At 42.2% G+C, this 20,137-nt stretch overlaps 1 protein-coding gene across 1 annotated transcript in view; it reads left to right on the top strand.

Annotated features, from left to right (window-relative positions):
• The window catches only part of LOC149432273 (C-myc promoter-binding protein-like), a gene marked incomplete at both ends in the record, with an annotated part of 73,400 nt that extends 54,205 nt beyond the window's left edge, over positions 1 to 19,195 (top strand). The window contains 4 exons of the mRNA XM_089665300.1: positions 268 to 443; positions 8,098 to 8,198; positions 15,532 to 15,750; positions 19,050 to 19,195. Coding sequence (XP_089521426.1) covers positions 268 to 443; positions 8,098 to 8,198; positions 15,532 to 15,750; positions 19,050 to 19,195 — 642 coding nt within the window. The remainder of the gene's footprint in view (positions 1 to 267; positions 444 to 8,097; positions 8,199 to 15,531; positions 15,751 to 19,049) is intronic.
• Between the last annotated feature and the right edge of the window lie 942 nt (positions 19,196 to 20,137).

The raw sequence follows: 20,137 nt of genomic DNA, 5'->3' as shown, positions 1-20,137 counted from the left end.
GACTGGAAGTGGTTAAATAAACCAAAATAAGTGTCTGCTTGGATTAGTTCTTTCTTGGTCTTGATACTAAAATCACTTTTTACTTTTTAAATATGCCAAGACAGTCTCACTGCACACATGCCAATAGATACAGGAAGGCTTGAGCAGAGTAAACGGACAGATTTCTAATGATTGTTTTGTGTTTCTTCCACTTACTGTATGATTGCATTGTCCAGCGATAACTGACACCTTACCTCACTGACAATAACATTCGTTTTGTTTTGTAAGATGATCTTCCCTTTCCATTGGCCTTGTCCGTATATCCCGCTTTGCCCCCTGGCCCTGGCGGACGTGCTGAGTGCCCCTTGTCCCTTCATTGTGGGAATTGATTCTCGCTACTTTGATTTGTATGAGCCCCCTCCGGATGTCAGCTGTGTTGACCTAGATACCAACACCATTTCTCAGTAAGTATTCCTCTGTGAGAATGTATTTTGTGACAACAATAAGGGGATTGCATGGTTGTTTAAAATACATCAACTCTCTGCCTGGAAGGCAGTAAAGACTTAATTACCAGCACTGGGCAGCATCTATTTCCTATTACACTGGAAGGATGAGGCTGAATTTAGTGTTGCTGGTCTAGACCAGGGGTCTCCATACTTCGGAAACAAAGGGCCCGTTTACTGTCCTTCAGACTTTAGGAGGCCCAGACTGTGGGAGTAGAAGATGCCCCAGCATCAGTGGGGGTCCACAAGAGTCTCAGAGTTGATGGTCAGTGGGATTTAAAAAAATTAGACCGCGTATGTGGTCATTAGGAGGAGTAATAGTGCCCCATCGTTGGTATCAGTGGGAGGAAAAGTGCCCCATCATTGGTATCAGTGGGAGGAATCGTGCCCCATCATTGGTGTCAGTCGGAGGAATAGTGCCCCATCGTTGGTATCAGTGGGAGGAATAGTGCCCCATCGTTGGTGTCAGTGGGAGGAATAGTGCCTCATCATTGGTATCAGTGGGAGGAATAGTGCCCCATCATTGGTATCAGTGGGAGGAGTAGTGCCTCATCATTGGTGTCAGTGGGAGGAATAGTGCCCCATCATTGGTATCAGTGGGAGGAATAGTGCCCCATCATTGGTATCAGTGGGAGGAGTAGTGCCCCATCATTGGTGTCAGTGGGAAGGAGTAGTGCCCCATCATTCGTATCAGTGGGAGGAGTAGTGCCCCATCATTGGTGTCAGTGGGAGGAGTAGTGCCCCATCATTGGTATCAGTGGGAGGAATAGTGCCCCATCATTGGTATCAGTGGAAGGAATAGTGCCCCATCATTGGTGTCAGTGGGAGGAATAGTGCCCCATCATTGGTATCAGTGGGAGGAATAGCGCCCCATCATTGGTATCAGTGGGAGGAATAGCGCCCCATCATTGGTATCAGTGGAAGGAATAGCGCCCCATCATTGGTGTCAGTGGGAGGAATAGCGCCCCATCATTGGTATCAGTGGGAGGAATAGTGGCCCATCATTGGTATCAGTGGGAGGAATAGTGGCCCATCATTGGTATCGGTGGCAGGAATAGTGCCCCATCATTGGTATTAGTGGAAGGAGTAGTGCCCCATCATTGGTGTCAGTGGGAGGAATAGTGCCCCATCATTGGTATCAGTGGGAGGAATAGTGCCCCATCATTGGTGTCAGTGGGAGGAATAGTGCCCCATCATTGGAGTCAGTGGAAGGAATAGTGACCCATCATTGGTGTCAGTGGGAAGGATTGTGCCCCATCATTGGTGTCAGTGGAAGGAATAGTGTCCTATCATTGGTGTCAGTGGAAGGAATAGTGACCCATCATTTGTGTCAGTGGAAGGAATAGTGACCCATCGTTGGTGTCAGTGGGAGGAATAGTGCCCCATCGTTGGTGTCAGTGGAAGGAATAGTGACCCATCGTTGGTGTCAGTGGGAGGAATAGTGCCCCATCGTTGGTGTCAGTGGAAGGAATAGTGACCCATCATTGGTGTCAGTGGAAGGAATAGTGTCCTATCATTGGTGTCAGTGGAAGGAATAGTGCCCCATCATTGATGTTAGTGGAAGGAATAGTGACCCATCATTGGTGTCAGTGGGAAGGATGGTGCCCCATCATTGGTGTCAGTGGGAGGAATAGTGCCCCATCATTGGTATCAGTGGGAGTAATAGTGCTCCATCATTGGTATCAGTGGGAGGAATCGTGCCCCATCATTGGTATCAGTGGGAGGAATCGTGCCCCATTCTTGGTATCGGTGGGAGGAATCGTGCCCCATCATTGGTGTCAGTGGGAGGAATATTGCCCCATCATTGGTGTCAGTGGGAGGAATAGTGCCCCATCATTGGTGTCAGTGGGAGGAATAGTGCCCCATCATTGGTATCAGTGGGAGGAATAGTGCCCCATCATTGGTGTCAGTGGGAGGAATAGTGCCCCATCATTGGAGTCAGTGGAAGGAATAGTGACCCATCATTGGTGTCAGTGGGAAGGATTGTGCCCCATCATTGGTGTCAGTGGAAGGAATAGTTTCCTATCATTGGTGTCAGTGGAAGGAATAGTGACCCATCATTTGTGTCAGTGGAAGGAATAGTGACCCATCGTTGGTGTCAGTGGGAGGAATAGTGCCCCATCGTTGGTGTCAGTGGAAGGAATAGTGACCCATCGTTGGTGTCAGTGGGAGGAATAGTGCCCCATCGTTGGTATCAGTGGGAGGAATAGTGCCCCATCATTGATGTTAGTGGAAGGAATAGTGACCCATCATTGGTGTCAGTGGGAAGGATGGTGCCCCATCATTGGTGTCAGTGGGAGGAATAGTGTCCCATCATTGATATCAGTGGGAGGAATCGTGCCCCATCATTGGTGTCAGTGGGAGGAATAGTGCCCCATCATTGGTATCAGTGGGAGGAATTGTGCCCCATCATTGGTGTCAGTGGAAGGAATAGTGACCCATTCTTGGTGTCAGTGGGAAGGATGGTGCCCCATCATTGGTGTCAGTGGGAGGAATAGTGCCTCAAGGGCCAGACAAAGACAAGCAAAGGGCCACATCTGGCCCTCGTGCCGCAGTTTGGAGACCACTGGTCTAACAGTTGGGTTCCTATAGTCTGAAGCATAATATGTTTTAATATTTGCTCTTTTAACATTTTGTGTCCAATATGTAATATGAATGTTTTGTGTCCTTTTTATTACCTTTTCTCTTTGTAAATATGTACATTCATTTTAAAAGTGTGCACAAAACATACGGGAATGATAAATGTCTTCTATATATTTATGGAAATCTGATGAATCAAGAATGAGGTTTGCCTGGACCTGTTTTGGCCAGTGTGTAAAGCGGAACTAAACCCTCCTCTAGTTTTCAGCCAAGGAAGCTGCCATCTTAGCCTCTGTTTGATCTTCAACTGTTGCGAAGCTGCACATGTGATCAGTTATGACCCCAGCCACTTGATAATTTGGCAGTTTAGTTCTGCTTTAAGTCCCCAGTCACACCGAATGTGAATTGGCATGTGATTTGCATGCAATGCGACTTGCTAATCACATGCCAAGTCGCGCCCTATTGTCCGCAATTAGAGCGGTCATATCGGTGTGGTTCCGACAGTCGGATGCGCACCGTTTACTAAAGTAGAACATGCAGTACTTTTGGTGCGATTTATTTATTTCAGGTACTTATATAGTGCCGTCAGTTTATGCCGCGCTTTACATATATATCGTACATTCACATCAGTCCCTAACCCTCAGGGGGCGTACAATCTAAGGTTCCTAACTCACATTCATATACTAGGGCCAATTTAGACCGAATCCGATTCAACTACCAGCATGTCTTTGGAGGTTGGCTGGAAACCGGAGTACCCGGAGGAAACCCACGCAGGCACAGGGAGAACATGCAAACTCCAGGCAGGTGGTGACGTGGCTGGGATTCGAACCAACGACCCCTAGTACTGCCAGGAGGAAGTGCTAACCATTTAGCCGCTGTGCTGTCCAATATTGTATTACTTTTGATATTATAATTTATGTTATGTGTCAGATGTCTTGCATATAACACCTGAAATCGGCATGTCACCCGACTTTGAAATCGTACGACTTTACTGTAAATCGCACAATTTCAAAGTCGGGTTTGATGTAACCGGGTTGTTGGTGTCAAACAACAACAAAGAAAAAATCCCAGCTCAACTTACCAACCAGCCTGCAACCAACCAAATTGTCCTGACTAACAGTTCACGTTCAAGACAGGGGTTTAGTTTGCACACATTTGCAAATACATACTGTTGTGTTCAAAATACTAGCAGTCAGACATCACTAACCGGATCAATCGCTGTTTTTGGTAAAAATGATATTTCTACATGGCAAATAATTTCCTATCAGGTGTAGTAGAGTAATAGAAATCCAACAGACCCAACAGTCATGACATGCATGCTGCTGATTCTGTGTCATTGAATCACTCATTGAAAGGGGCGTGTTCAAAATAATAGCAGTGTGGAGTTCTATTAGTGAGGTCATTCATTCTTTGAAAAACAGGTGGCAATTATTGCCCTTATTTAAGGAAGGAAGGCAGCAAATGTTGGACATGCTGGTTACAGTGCATTTCTCTCTGAAATTCTGAGGAAAATGGGTCGTTCCAGACATTGTTCAGAAGAACAGCGTACCTTGGTTAAAAAGTTGATTGGAGAAAGGAAAACATATAAAGAAGTGCAGAAAATGATCGGCTGCTCAGCTAAAATGATCGCAAATGCTTTAAAATGGCAACCAAAACCTGAAAGACGTGGAAGAAAGCGAAAAACTACCATTGGAATGGATAAAAGAATAGCCAAAATGGCGTGGACTCAGCCAACAATCAGCTCCAGGAAGATGAAAGAAGGTGTGACGTTCCCTGTGAGGACTGTTACAATTAGAAGACGCCTATGTGAAGCCAAGCTATCTGCAAGAAGCCCCCGCAAAGTCCCACTGTTGGGAAAAAGACGTGTGCTGAAGAGGTTACAATTTGCCAAAGAGCACATTGACTGGCCTAAAGAGAAATGGCGCAACATTTTGTGGACTGATGAAAGTAAGATTGTTCTTTTTGGGTCTAGTGGGCGGAGACAGTTTGTCAGACGACCCCCAAACACTGAATTCCAGCCACAGTACACTGTGAAGACAGTGAAGCATGGTGGTGCAAGCATCATGATATGGGGATGTTTCTCATACTACGGTGTTGGGCCTATTTATCACATACCAGGGATCATGGATCAGTTTGAAGACATCAGAATACTTGAAGAGGTAATGCTGCCTTATGCTGAAGAGGAAATGCCCTTGAAATGGGTGTTCCAACAAGACAACGACCCCAAACACACCAGTAAACGTGCAACATCTTGGTTCCAGACCAACAAGATGGACGTTATGGAGTGGCCAGCCCAATCCCCGGATCTTCATCCAATAGAAAACTTGTGGGGTGACATCAAAAATGCCGTTTCTGAGGCAAAACCAAGAAATAGAGAAGAACTGTGGAATGTGGTCCAATCATCCTGGGCTGGAATACCTGATCACAGGGGCCAGAAGTTGGGTGATTCCATGCAACACAGATGTACAGCAGTTCTCAGAAACAGTGCGACTACAACCAAATATTCATGAAGTCATTCAAAGGAAAGCAAAATCTTCAAACATTTCTCAGTTTATATAGTGAATGTTTGAGTTTGTAAAGAAGAATACAAACACTGCGATTTTTTTGACCCGTCTAATATTCACTTTTCTTAAAAATTTTTTAGAGGAACACAAATTTGATGTATTTTTCTTCATGTTGTGATTTGGAATAGAATGTGTCATGTTCCGAATGCATTTGTGTGGATGGAAATAAAAGCTATTAGAAGGATTTTCAGCTTTATTCACTTTTTTCAACACACTGCTATTATTTTGAACACAACTGTACGTAAGCTGCAGAGCCACTTCATAGCACCCTAGTATATCTGCAGTCCTAACTATCAATTTTGAGAGCCTCCATAGTAGAAGCAAAAATATAATAATGGATAAATTGAGGGCAGGTATGCCTGGAGGGAGCCCAACTCTCCTTAAAGGCACGGGCGCACTTGACACCAAGCACATTGCAAAATGGCAGCGAAGGTGTCCAGTGTGCCCCCTCACCAAATTTCCGACGGTACAAACAAACATCAACTGTCCCAAGCTATAACTGGCCTTCAAAGCAAGGAGCACATGGAAGGGCGATGCATGTGAAACAACAGCAAAGAAAAATTTCCAGCTCATCTTACCAACCAGCCTGCAACCAACCGAATTGTCCTGTCCAGCAGTTTGCGTAAAAAAACAGGGGTTTAGTTCCGCTTTAACCCCTTTACAACTGCCTAACACATGTGCTGCCGCAGAAGGGTGGACTTTGTGGTGGGACCGGCTCTCATACCACAGAGGCTTACTGGTTGAAGCTCCGATTCCATTCTTGGGTACATCCACATGGTTTTTCCCTCTGCACTTCATGCCCATCACAGTTTTACTCTATGTAAGTGGGCTATGTAAGCACTGAGCGAACTATTGGCGCTTTATAAATACTGTATAATAATAATAATAGGTGTTTTTTTGGAATATTGTGGTACTTTTTACTGATCCACACACCCTGCCTTTCTGCCTTTTTACATGCCCATAGACTGGATCCATTCCAGATCTATCTAGGAGCTACAGGATGATTCTCCCCTGTACCATCCCATATGGAAGAAAAGTATATTTGAAATATATTTTAAAAATATTCTTCCCAAATATATTGCCATATATTTGAAATACTACAATTTAGGCCATATTCAATATATTTCATAATATATTATATATATATATATATTGCATGTTGAAATATGTTTTTATTACAAAATATATTAAAAATACATTGCAAATATACTGTATGTTTTTAAAAATACAAATCTACATTTTTGGAATGCATTTACAAATATATGTAAAAATAGCTTTTTTATATGTTAAAAAAAACTGAAAAATATATTTTAAAAATATATATACTTTTAAAAGTAAAAGTAGTAACACTTTAAGTTATTTCTGGCTTGCAGGGGCATTGGCCAGGTACGGTACATACACTGTAACATTGGTCCAAGCTGGTTCAATGTAACTATGTATAAAATATAAATACCTGGAAATCCTCTTTAAACCTGAAAAGAGTGGTCTATGAAAAAAATAATTTTTACTAAAATGAATAAATTAATAAAATGTAATAATTTTTAAAAATATATATTTTTTTAAATATATTCTTAAGATTTGTTTTAACATATAAAAAAGTCATTTTAACATATTTTTATATTTGTTTACATATATTTGTAAATGCGTGCCAAAAATTTAGATTTTTATTGTTAAACATATTGTATATTAGAAATGCATTTTTTAAAAATATTTTTCATATATTTTGTAATAATGCATTTCAGTATGCAGTGTATAGAGATATATATATATATATATATATATATATATAGATATATAGATATAGATATAGATATATATAGATATATATATATATATATATATATAGATATATATATATATATATAGATATATATATATATATATATAGATATATAGATATATATATATATATATATATATATATATATATATATATATACATATATATATGGAGAGAGTTTTTGTATATAGAGAGAGAGGGAGGGAGATAGAGATATAGAGAGAGAGAAAATATATATATATGTGTGTGTGTATATATATATATATGAGGGATATATATATGTGTGTATGTATATGTATATGTATATGTATATATATATATATATATATATATATATATATAGATAGGGATATATATATATGGAGAGAGAGCGAGCGATAAATATAGAGAGAATATATATATATAGAAAGAGAGAGATTTTGAAATATATTGAATACGGCCAAAATTGTAGTATTTCAAAAATATGGCAATATATTTGGGAAGAATATTTTTAATATATATTTCAGGTGTATTTTTCTTCCATGTGGGATGGGTCTCTTTGTGGACAGTTTTAGCAGATAAGACTTTTGTGCAATTAGTGCTGAACATTGGGTGTGTGCGTTGTTTTTTGCACATTTCCAGTTTTTTATTGTTTTCTTGCGCTCACCAAGTTACCGAACTAAATGTCACTGTAATCTTTCCAATATGGCAGAAGTGATGGCAAAAGGAATGTCAGCTGGAAGATCCTGCCCAAGAAAGCCTGCAAGAATCTCCTGAATACGCTCAGCAATCTGTATCGACAATTGGCGGAGTGTAAGTCGCTTTCATACTTTTAGATTGTGCATTCTTGCTGCTCGCTGTATTTTATTACAAACACCATGCAGGCCATGCAGATATTACAATGGCTCATATTTTATCATATGTAATGTATAGGCTTCTGAGTCTTATTTTGATTGCTTCCTCTTTCTTTTTAATAGCCATAACATTTTTGCAATTATTTTTTCATAGACCACCCTTTTCAGATTTAAAGAGGAATTCCAGGTATGGATATTTTATACTTAGTTTCATTGGCCCAGCTTGGACCAATGTTACAGTGTGTGTACCATACCTGGCCAATGCCCCTGCAAGCCAGAAATAACTTATTGTGTTACTAAATCCGCAACAGTAAAATCAGTCTGTATATGCAGCAAAGCATGCTTGTTATACTCACTGTGGAATAGAATGGGTTAAACCTCTGCATTGTGTAAAAAGACTGTTTGATCCTTTCTTCTCAGATCGTCCCCTTCTTCTACTGTCCCCATTCCATCTGTTGATAGTACAGAGCTTTAGGAGTCACTCTGCTTATGCTCAATTTGGTGTGTATTGCTAGAGAGGGTTTTTTTTTTCTTTGGGAGGGTGCATGTGATCAGCAGAGGACCAATCAGCACTGTCCAGACAGAGGGTCAGGGGTTATGCAGCCTCATAGGACAGTCAGAGCAGAATGAAAACTCCTCCTACAAGATTACCCATTGCTCAGCTGGACACTGATAGAAGTCACAATACTGCTATATACTGCTGATGATAAAAGGTATTTAGCAGTTTATATTTACTAAAATAATTACATATCTGTGTACTGTGTGGACCAGATATAGTGAATGCGGGGTCCGGGGAGACCAGATTTAGTGAATGCGGGGTCCGGGGAGACCAGATATAGTGAATGCCGGGTCCGGGGAGACAGATATAGTGAATGCAGGGTCCGGGGAGAGCAGATATAGTGAATGCACAGTTTGGGGAGAGCGGATATAGTGAATGCAGGGTCCGGGGAGAGCGGATATAGTGAATGCAGGGTCCGGGGAGAGCGGATATAGTGAATGCGGGGTCCGGGGAGAGCAGATATAGTGAATGCACAGTTCGGGGAGAGCGGACACAGTGAATGCAGGGTCCGGGGAGAGCGGATATAGTGAATGCGGGGTCCGGGGAGAGCGGATATAGTGAATGCGGGGTCCGGGGAGACCGGATATAGTGAATGCGGAGTCCGGGGAGACCGGCTATAGTGAATGCGGGGTCCGGGGCGACCGGATATAGTGAATGCGGGGTCCGGGGAGACCATATATAGTGAATGCAGGGTCCGGGGAGAGCGGATATAGTGAATGCCGGGTCCGGGGAGACCAGATATAGTGAATGCAGGGTCCGGGGAGACCAGATATAGTGAATGCAGGGTCCGGGGAGACCGGATATAGTGAATGCAGGGTCCGGGGAGACCAGATATAGTGAATGCGGGGTCCGGGGAGAGCGGATATAGTGAATGCAGGGTCCGGGGAGAGCGGATATAGTGAATGCGGGGTCCGGGGAGAGCGGATATAGTGAATGCGGGGTCCGGGGAGAGTGGATATAGTGAATGCAGGGTCCTGGGTTTAGTAACACTTTAAGTAGACACTGCTACTACACCGCTACTCCAATGATTTCCACTTGCTTTGTGGGTCCTGCGCCAACTGGCTGTCCTTCTGCATTGTGACCACAGGAGGTTGGCCCGTTTGGCACAGGGAACCATTCATAGAATGCTTTGCATTTTCTGGATGAATGCAAAGTGTTCTCTGATTGGGCGAGGTGGAGAGGCGAGTGTTCTCTGATTGAACAAGGTGAAGTGGCGTGGCAGTGACATCACGTTCTACACCTCATCCAGTCAGAGAAAGCTTTGCACTCATTCAGAGGATGCAAAGTATTTCCTGAGCAGAATATTATGCCATTTAGCCATGTTTAAAGCGCTTGATAACTTAATGTAAGTGATTTCTATTATTGGACAATGGTTTGTTTGGTGGCACGGAACATATAAATGTGATTTTGTTTTTTGTAATGTGTTTCTTCAAGAGGGCTTCAGTAGGCTGTTTTCATAGTTTACAGTTTAAGAATGTTTATATTAAAGTATATGTGAACCCTCACCTTGTCAAACAACCCATTCAGTTGAAAATAGAAATTCTAAGCAAAAGTTTTGTGTTTATGTAAAATTTAACATTTTAAAAACTTTTTTTTCCCATTTTATTGTAAGTGATCTTACAACCTCTGTTCTCAGCTGCATAAGAAGCTTAGAGAGCTGGAGGAGGAGAAACAGCAGCACACTGATCTTCCCCATGAATGGCTGTGCAGGGGAAGAGAGGGATGTGTCTTTTTCACACAAGTACATGGTATAGAGGGCACATATCAGGAATAAGAATTTTTGTGTTAAAGCAGAGTTCCACCTGAAAAAATAAAAAGTCAGCAGCTCCAAAAACTGTAGCTGCTGACTTTTAAAATACAGCCACTTACTTGTCCTTCGGTCCAGCGGTGTCCTCACCACGGCTGGTTTCACCAGCCATCTTCTCTCCCTGGCGCCGGCATCTTCAGTGTGGTCACCCGGCTGTGACAGCTTGCAGCTTTACAGCTGGGCACCCACTGCACATGCGCGAGAAGCACTGCGCTTTGTGAATGGCCCCATAGTCTTCTGGGACCTGACACGTGTCCCAGAAGACTACAAGGAGGGAGGGAAGAAGGAAGGAAAACCTCAGCTTCTGATGGCCTAGGCGATCGGACCGGAAGTGGGAGCGGGTGCATGTCAAATTCGGGTACCTGCTCCCCAAAGGTGCCAATCCTTAATAGGGAGCAGGGGACAAAGCCTTAAGGCAGAACTTCCCCTTTTGGGTGGAGCTGCGCATTAATATTTCCCTTGAAATTCAAATCACGTGGTGTCAGCGTACCAGCGTCCTGGGTGGTGTCACCATGGCAAGCAAAGGCAGTGTCCGGCACTGGCTTCAGCTGGGAGCATATGTAGGGTTACCAAGACGACATGTTTCTGATTGGCTATCAAAATGATCAGTCACTGTGCAGCCCTGCCCCTTGTGTTTTTTCTCTCTCTATGAATGGAGAAGAGAGATACATTGTATCGTTACATACATCCTATTATACATTGTATCATTATATACATTCTATTATACATTGTATCATTATATACATCCTATTATACATTGTATCATTACATACATCCTATTATGCATTGTATCATTATATACATCCTATTATACATTGTATCATTACATACATCCTATTATGCATTGTATCATTACATACATTCTATTATACATTGTTTCATTACATACATTCCATTATACATTGTATCATTACATACATCCTATTATACATTGTATCATTACATACATTCCATTATACATTGTATCATTACATACATCCTATTATACATTGTATCATTATATACATCCTATTATACATTGTATCATTATATACATTCCATTATACATTGTATCATCATATACATCCTATTATACATTGTATCATTATATACATCCTATTATACATTGTATCATTATATGCATTCTATTATACACTGTATCATTATATACAATCCATTATACATTGTATCATTATATACATCCTATTATACATTGTATACATCCTATTTTACATTGTATCATTATATACATCCTATTATACATTGTATCATTATATATTCTATTATACATTGTATCATTATATACATCCTATTATACATTGTATCATTACATACATTCCATTATACATTGTATCATTATATACATCCTATTATACATTGTATCATTATCTACATTCCATTATACATTGTATCATTTTATACATCCTATTATACATTGTATCTTTATATACATTCCATTATACATTGTATCATTATATACATCCTATTATACATTGTATCATTATATACATCCTATTATACATTGTATCATTCTATACATTCCATTATACATTGTATCATTATATACATCCTATTATTCATTGTATCTCTCGAACTCCTGGCATAGAGAGAGAAAAAATGTTTGTAAACAAAAAAAAAGATAAATATTAAAAAATAAAATGGAAAATAAAGAAAAAATGCCTAGATGAAGGTTTGATCTAGTTCAGTGCCAGGGTTATTATTTGGGTCAAAGGTCAAGGTCAAATGGTCAGGGTCAAAGGCCAGGATTAAAAAAAATTGGTGTCAGTGTGTTTTAGGTAAAAAAAAAAAAGACAAAAACAAAATGCGCACAATTGTTTCTGGGCTGTACTACGGTCACAAACAACAAATAACATACACATTTAAATGGTATCGCTGCGATCGTCAAGAGCTGGAGAATTTATTTTGGGTTGTTTTTTGGTGGTAGGTTATGGTAGTAACAAGAAACACACAGCTAAATAAAAAAAATATGATTTTTTTTTTTTACTATTTTGGGCCAGTTTTCCTAATGATAATAAAATAAAAATCAGGAGATATCCATTACCATTTACCACCAAATGAAAGCCCAATTTGTCCTGAAAAAAACGCGGTATAATCCACCTCAATGTACAAAGTAGTTGTGATGATCTGTACGGTTTTACTAACACATGTCAACGTTGCAAAATTGTGCTTAGGCATTTAGATTTGTTTTACCCTCAGGCGTGAAGGGGTTAGGTAATAAACCCAATCCAGAGTCTTTGAGCTTTGGGGTGTGAGCAAAGCATAGTTCCTTCTTCTCCGCAGCCTTTGAAGCAAAGGGTTGAATAATTTGGGTCAGACTTGGAAATACAGGCAGGTGTTAGGTACCAGCAAAACAGACATTTCTAAGAGTTCTCTAGAGCCAGAATATTAAAGGAGCACTTGGCTAACTTCAGTGTTTCACAGACTCCAGCAACGTCAACGTAAAATGAAACCGATTTCTATGCGCCTTTAGTCTAAGTAAGATTTATTATTGGTTTGTATGTATTACTCGGCTCGGCACACTCCACTTTTGTTGCACGGAGTCACCTGTGCTCTGCAGTCCTCAAGCCACTACTGTAGAGTAGATACTTTTGTTCTACGATATTTCAGGACAACCTAGTACTTACCTAAACATACGGTACTATTTACTAAACCTGGAGCGTGCAAAGTCTGGGGCAGCTCTGCATTGTAACCAATCAGCTTCCAGATTTTATTGTCAAAGCTTAATTGGACAAGCTGAAGTTAGAAGCTGATTGGCTCCCATGCACAGCTGCACCAGATTCTGACTGCTCCAGTGTTACCCTAGGTTCACATCTGTGTGGGTGGTGCCGCTGCGGATCCGCACGAAAATCCGTGCAGCTGCACCACCCGCACAGAGAATCGCGGGCTGGTGCAATTACTTCTAATGACAGGCCGCCCCCACTGGAAAACGCAACCGTACTGGGAACCTCGGCTGCGTTTTCCAAAGTTGTGCAGAGACTTCTGTCACGGGGCAAGGGAGTCCATTCAAATGAATGGACTCTCGTGCCCGTGCAAAACACGGCTCACATGGCTGCATAGATGTGAACCGGGGGTTAGTAAATCCCCCCTATTGTGAGATATTTAAAAAGTTGTCAAATTTAGAAATGTAAAACCTACCGCAAACCCAACGGGGTTGGAAGTCCCTGACTCAACATAAAAAAAAAAAAAGCTAAAACATGATTAACCCAAACCAAATTTGAAAGACAGTTTTTCAAAACAATAAAGGTAGAATGTCCACCCATCAAAAGTTATGGACACACTGGGAGTCTCGCTCCCCCCTCCAATCACCCGGCTTGTGCTTGTTAACAATATAATTAAATCCTCTGACCGATATTCCTACACATATTATTTTACCTAATGCCTTCTCCTCTCCACCCAACTGTGTAGCTTCCCCTACCCCCACATCCGTTATATTTTATTTTGTTCTTTGCATCTAACCAACTGTCCACCGAACTGCGACCAGCACACCAAAAAACCCTATACATACCTCTTTGGTTGCGCGAAACATGCCAGGCCAGTTCTCCAGTGTCAGAATGTCCCTCACCCCCCCATAGGATCATCCTGGTGGTCTTTTCCATGCCTCATCACGGGTTGTGCTCCTTCTGTACATGGTGGGCTCTGGGACATTCGTCCCTGTGTAACGGACCCTAGACACCCACGACTGGGTATCTCCATCAAGAAGCTGCTTCTCGGGCTCTGGAACACGAGACCAGTGAATCTGGCTATTGCTACCCCAAGATCCAGACGACACTAGATTTGAAGTAAGCTAGAGGTAGACTAGTTTATTTGAACACAGATACAAGGTATATACACTCAGGGGACAGTCCCCCCTCCCTGCATAATGACACAGGGCGGGGTAATCTACATTTAGTAACAAGAGACACACAGCTACTCAAACTTCACACCAGCAGACAGTCCCATCAGGAGGGAGGGCTGCTGAAGACACCCCCCCCCTCCACTAAGCTAATACACATAAGTCCCACAATAGCTTGCTCCCAAGCAAGACAAACAATAGAACAATGGGATGCAGCCACACAACACCAAACAATCCACAACCCCCACCCCACCTATCTCCTAGACATGTGGGCAGCACAGTGGCTAAATGGTTAGCACTTCCGCCTGGCAGTACTAGGGTCGTTGGTTCGAATCCCAACCATGGCACCACCTGCCTGGAGTTTGCATGTTCTCCCTGTGCCTGTGTGGGTTTCCTCCGGGTACTCCGGTTTCCTGCCACACTCCAAAGACATGCTGGTGGGTGAATTGGATCCTGTCTAAATTCGCCCTAGTATGTGTATATATGAACGTGAGTTAGGGACCTTAGATTGTACCCCCTTGAGGGTTATGGACTGATGTGAATGTACAATATATATGTAAAGCGCTGCGTAAATTGACGGCGCTATATAAGTACTGATATAAATTAAATAAATGTCTACACAATATTAGGACAGATCACCCTGTACCCCTAACAGGCACAGGGTGACTTGCACATAAGAGGGGTACGGGGAGCTGAGACAGGGGTCTCCCCACCTCTCCCAAGTAAGCTGGGTTCCATGGGCCCCCCACCCAAAGTGCCTCCCGTCACATGGGGATATTACCAAATAGGTTTTTATTCTATGGTCTATTTGTGACATAATGTCAAATAAAGCAATATTGATTTTATTTATACGTGGACCTAGTCTTTGTGCCTATAAAGTCCATTTGTAGTATTTCTGTTTCTTCTGACTACCTCTTTGGTGCAACCTCTGCATGTATATTCTTGTATTATTATTATTTTTTTTTTTTACTATAATGAAAATATTGAACAAGAAAAAAATGTGTTCTATGTATGTATGTATATATTTTGATGACTTTTTTTATATTTTATATAAAACTTGAACCCTATAAACATGTTTTCATTTTACCTTTTAGTACAGCAAAGACCTAGAGAAGATGCACTGATGGAACTTGCTATGAATGACTGTGACTTCAGTTCAGGGAAGAAAATGCATCAACTGGACATGGAGATTCAGGAAGCTTTTTTGTGCTTCATGGCATCCATTTTAAAAGGGTACAGAGTCTATCTGCGACCAATCACACAGGCTCCGTCGGAAACAGCCACAGACGCCAGCTCTCTTTTTGAGCTGCAAGGTATGCAAAATGATCTTATTGATACTTTGGTGCTTTGTTCTGAGGACAGTGAATGGAAAGTTATTGGGTGAAATATTGAACAGTTTAGGCATACTACAGTGTACACCCTTGTGAGGATCGTGTTTGCTCGCAGGTGTACCGAGCATCCCCTGGCAGGCAGTCCCATTCATGTCAATTGGGACGCGGTGGCTGTATGGACACCATTTGTCAGCTTTGCGGGTGCAGGGCCCTGGATGCAAACTGTGTACAGATAACACCTCCTATGCTCTCGGACTCAAACCAGAGGTGGAGGAATCGAGGAACCTCAAAACAATTCCACCAGTGCATGGAAGGATGTTGTAACGGACCGCCTGACAGTACCTCTATCAGTCCCCTGATAGAGCCTCCCCAGAGTGCGGAGTCTAAGTACCGGAGCACTTGTTCACCAGGGCCCCTGATGGTGGGGATGGACTTGGAGCGTCCCGGGACCAGGTCGCAGCTGCTAGGTATCTCTATCAGAGGTAGAGGAGTCTGCCAAGGGCTCCAGCGGGTTAAGAGTCTGATGTGAGGGAGCCCAGGGATTCCTGAGGGATGGATGGACGGATGAGCAAAGTCAGAGTCAAACAAGCCGGGTCGGTAACTAGCGGGTCGGTGAGGTACAAGACGATAGGCAAAGGATAGTCGGGTCACACGCAGGGTCAATACCAAAAGATCAGATCTATAAGGGAACATCCAGAGCAGAGTCAGGCAAGCCAAGAGGTCAGGACAGGAGAAGGCAACAAGGTCAGACAATCCAGATCAGAGTACTCACAACACAGGCAACAGGATACAAAAGACCATTCGGCAACAAGTGTCTGTGCAGGGCTGGTTTAAGTAGCCCGCCCTGCACCTGACAGGCACCCCCTAGGTCCCAGTGCCTGCCTAGTACTGTCAAGACGACGGGTGCGCCTGGGTCCTAGTGCCCTGCTACCTGCACGTCTTGACAGACGCCTACGCATGTGTAGACCCATGTGTCGCGATGGTCCCTGACAGATGTGCAGGTCTACAACAAGGCTGGGGAAGCCCGACTGATACTGTGAAGTGAAGCAAAAAGAAATGACCTCTTTATTAAATAAAATACATATACTCACAAACATGGATGTAAAACAAGTATTACAGATCCTCAAAGGAACTGGGGAGTGTAGAGCCAATGTAAGTCATGTCACCAGGGTAGACTTTCAAAGTGAGGCTGACGCGTTTCGAAGGGAGACCCTTCATCAGATCTCTACCCTGGTGACATGACTTACATTGGCTCTACACTCCCCAGTTCCTTTGAGGATCTGTAATGCTTGTTTTACATCCTTGTTTGTGAGTGTATATATTTTATTTAACCACTTCCCGTCCGGCCGCTGTTTATAAACGGCAGGACGGTGGCACTCCAGGGGTGGGTTGCCGTTCCTAAACGGCACCCGCATTTTCAAGCTGTGCGTGCACCCTGGGAGTGCGCAGCACTGCGATCGGGTACCTGCTGTGTCCTCCGGACACAGTGGAACACCGATCGTCGGACGGGACCTCTGTGCGAGGTCCCGATCATGTGATCACTGATTGGCAAATCAGTGATCACATGCAGAGTAGTAAGCAAGATGTCACTTCTGACATCATTGCTTACTACGTGTGAAATCTGTGAATGATCACAGAGGTCACATGGTACAGGGCTATTCACAGTAAATCAAAAACAAATCTCCTGCACTCTAGGACCCAGACAGGTGGCGAATGGATGGAACCAGACCTAGAAAAATCGACCACCAATGCATGTAGGGTTGTGCGGCTGCAAACAAGGCTGGGGAAGCCCGACCAATACTGCAGAACGAAATGAAAACGAGAAGCGCACCAAACCTTGCGCATTACCTCAATAACCAAAATGTATTAATTATAAAAATATACTCACAAACAGCGAATAAAATCAGGCATGTAAGTCCTCAAAGGGACTTGAAGACAGCGCAAATCCCATCAAGGGGATGGATATTCAGTACAGCTGACGCGTTTCGAAGGGTGTCCCTTCTTCATCAGAGCTAACTGAACTGAGAGTGCTCACTCCTATATGTACCCAAGGAGGGGAGGGACGAATTTCGGTCCTTGGGTACATATAGGAGTGAGCACTCTCAGTTCAGTTAGCTCTGATGAAGAAGGGACACCCTTCGAAACGCATCAGAGTATTGAATATCCATCCCCTTGATGGATTCGCGCTGTCTTCAAGTCCCTTTGAGGACTTACATGCCTGATTTTATTCGCTGTTTGTGAGTATATTTTTATAATTAATAAATTTTGGTTATTGAGGTAATGCGCAAGGTTGGTGCGCTTCTCGTTTTCATTTCGTTCTGCAGTACAAGGCTATTCACAACAGCCTTGTACCATGTGACAAGCTGTGACCAATCACAGCTCTCACAGTATTTCTCAATGGCTGCAAGAATGCAGCCAGAGAGAAAGGAGAAATGATTGCTTTTACAGCCTTTATGGGTGTAAAAGCAATCGGTGTAAAAGAAAAAAAAAAAATCTTCATCACCCCCCACAAGTAGTACAGTGTCACTATGGTGACACTGTACTGCTAGGGTGACAGTATGTAAAAAAAACACATAAATAATATGAAAAAAAATTAAATAAAAATGTAAAAAAATTTAAAAAAAATAATTTTTGGTTATAAACTAATTTGGGTTATTTTATTTTTTTACTAAAAAGATAACTGAATAAATTTTGGCCAAGATTTATGATGAAATATTATTTATTTGCAAAATTTTATACGATAAACACTTTTTTTCAAACTTTTGGACTTTTTCATTTATATAGCAAAAAAAAATAAAAATCCCAGTGGTGAATAAATACCACCAAAATAAAGCTTTATCTGTCTCAAAAAAATGCTAAAAAATTCATATGGGTACAGTGTTGCATGACTGCGCAATTGTCATTCAAAGTGTGAGAGCGCTGAAAGCTGAAATTGGCCTGGACGGGAAGGGGTGAAAGTGTCCAGACTGGAAGTGGTTAATAAAATCACTGAATTACTGAGGTAATGCGCAAGGTTGGTGCGCTCTTTTCTTTTTGCTTCACTTTGCAAACTGTGTACATTCAGAGCCATGAACCTGCATGGCTGTCAAATTGGGAACAGCCGCTGTGTCCCTACAGATGCTGCGTCCCAGTTGACATGAATTGAACAGGATGCACAGAACACCTGTGCATCCCCATGCAGGTAAGCACAGACCTCACACAGGTGTACACTGCAGTATGCCCATGTGACTAAGGCCTTACAACAGCAGAAAGTAAATAAATGTTTCTTTTCTCGTTTTAAGGTTTCTTAAAGAGCCGTGATCGATCTCACCACAAATTTTACAATATGATGACTAAAACTCAGATGTTTATCCGCTTCATTGAAGAGTGCTCATTTGTTAGTGATAAAGATGCCAGTCTGGCCTTTTTTGATGACTGCGTTGAGAAGGTATGTTCTGAAGAGATTTACTGTGGATGTTTTTTTCCGTAGGGCTCGTTTACACCTGCTTCCAAATGTGGCATTTGACACCTTTTGAAAGCACTCTGAATGCCAGTCACAAAATAAAATGGTTACCTTACAGTCCTGTTCACACGTTGTGAATAAGAAGAAACAGCAGTGAGCGCTAATCCTGAAAGCGGCTAGGCACTCTAAGCAACCAATAACACTTAAAAGCAGTAACATAAAAATAGTGCAGCGCTGAAAATAATGACAAAATGACAAAAAAGTAGTCCACTAAAAGTCTATGTCATATAAACGTATCCAGTGTCAGATGTGGATTCAGAACAGGAAAACGCACTCACCAGAAGTAAGACACATAAACGCAGTGTGCATATAAAGCTTATGGATCTTCAATCCAGAGGGAAAGTAAAGCTGATCCGGTTACAGGAATGGTGGATCCCTCCTCCGCAGATGCAGCAACAGATCTTCCTTAACACGGTTAGATGTAGAATTCCAAGACCAAGGTTCTGCAAGCAAAAGCTCCTCAAGGGAGTTTTAGGGAAGGACACCCATAGTGAAGTAGGTAATAAAAGGCAGCTTTATTCACAATAATGATATCCAATTCAAAGCAGGCAGGTATCATACAGATGATATCTGCCCTGCATGTTGAAGCGGCGGTTGCTTTAATGTGTGTTGATGTTGCCCACAAGTGCACGAGCCCTTAAATTTGCAACCTATCCTATAATTGCGAGCATTAATCTATCCTATAATTTCTAAATGTCAAACCATTGCGAATCGTTTCTCCCGGGTGATTGTTGTCAAAGCTCACCTGTCTCTTCTGCTGAGCTCTAATACACATTCTCCAGAATTCCGACAATGTGTTGGCGATGTGACTTGACAGGAGATTTTCTTCGCTATTGTCTCAGATTAACGCTCGCAGTCTGAACGGTT

Source organism: Staurois parvus, unplaced genomic scaffold, assembly GCF_062004578.1.
Source record: "Staurois parvus isolate SC_StPar_1 unplaced genomic scaffold, SC_StPar_1.0 ptg002176l, whole genome shotgun sequence".
Lineage (NCBI taxonomy): Eukaryota > Metazoa > Chordata > Amphibia > Anura > Ranidae > Staurois > Staurois parvus.
The sequence above is the reverse complement of the archived record's forward strand: the minus strand, read 5'-3'. Positions and strand labels throughout refer to the sequence as shown.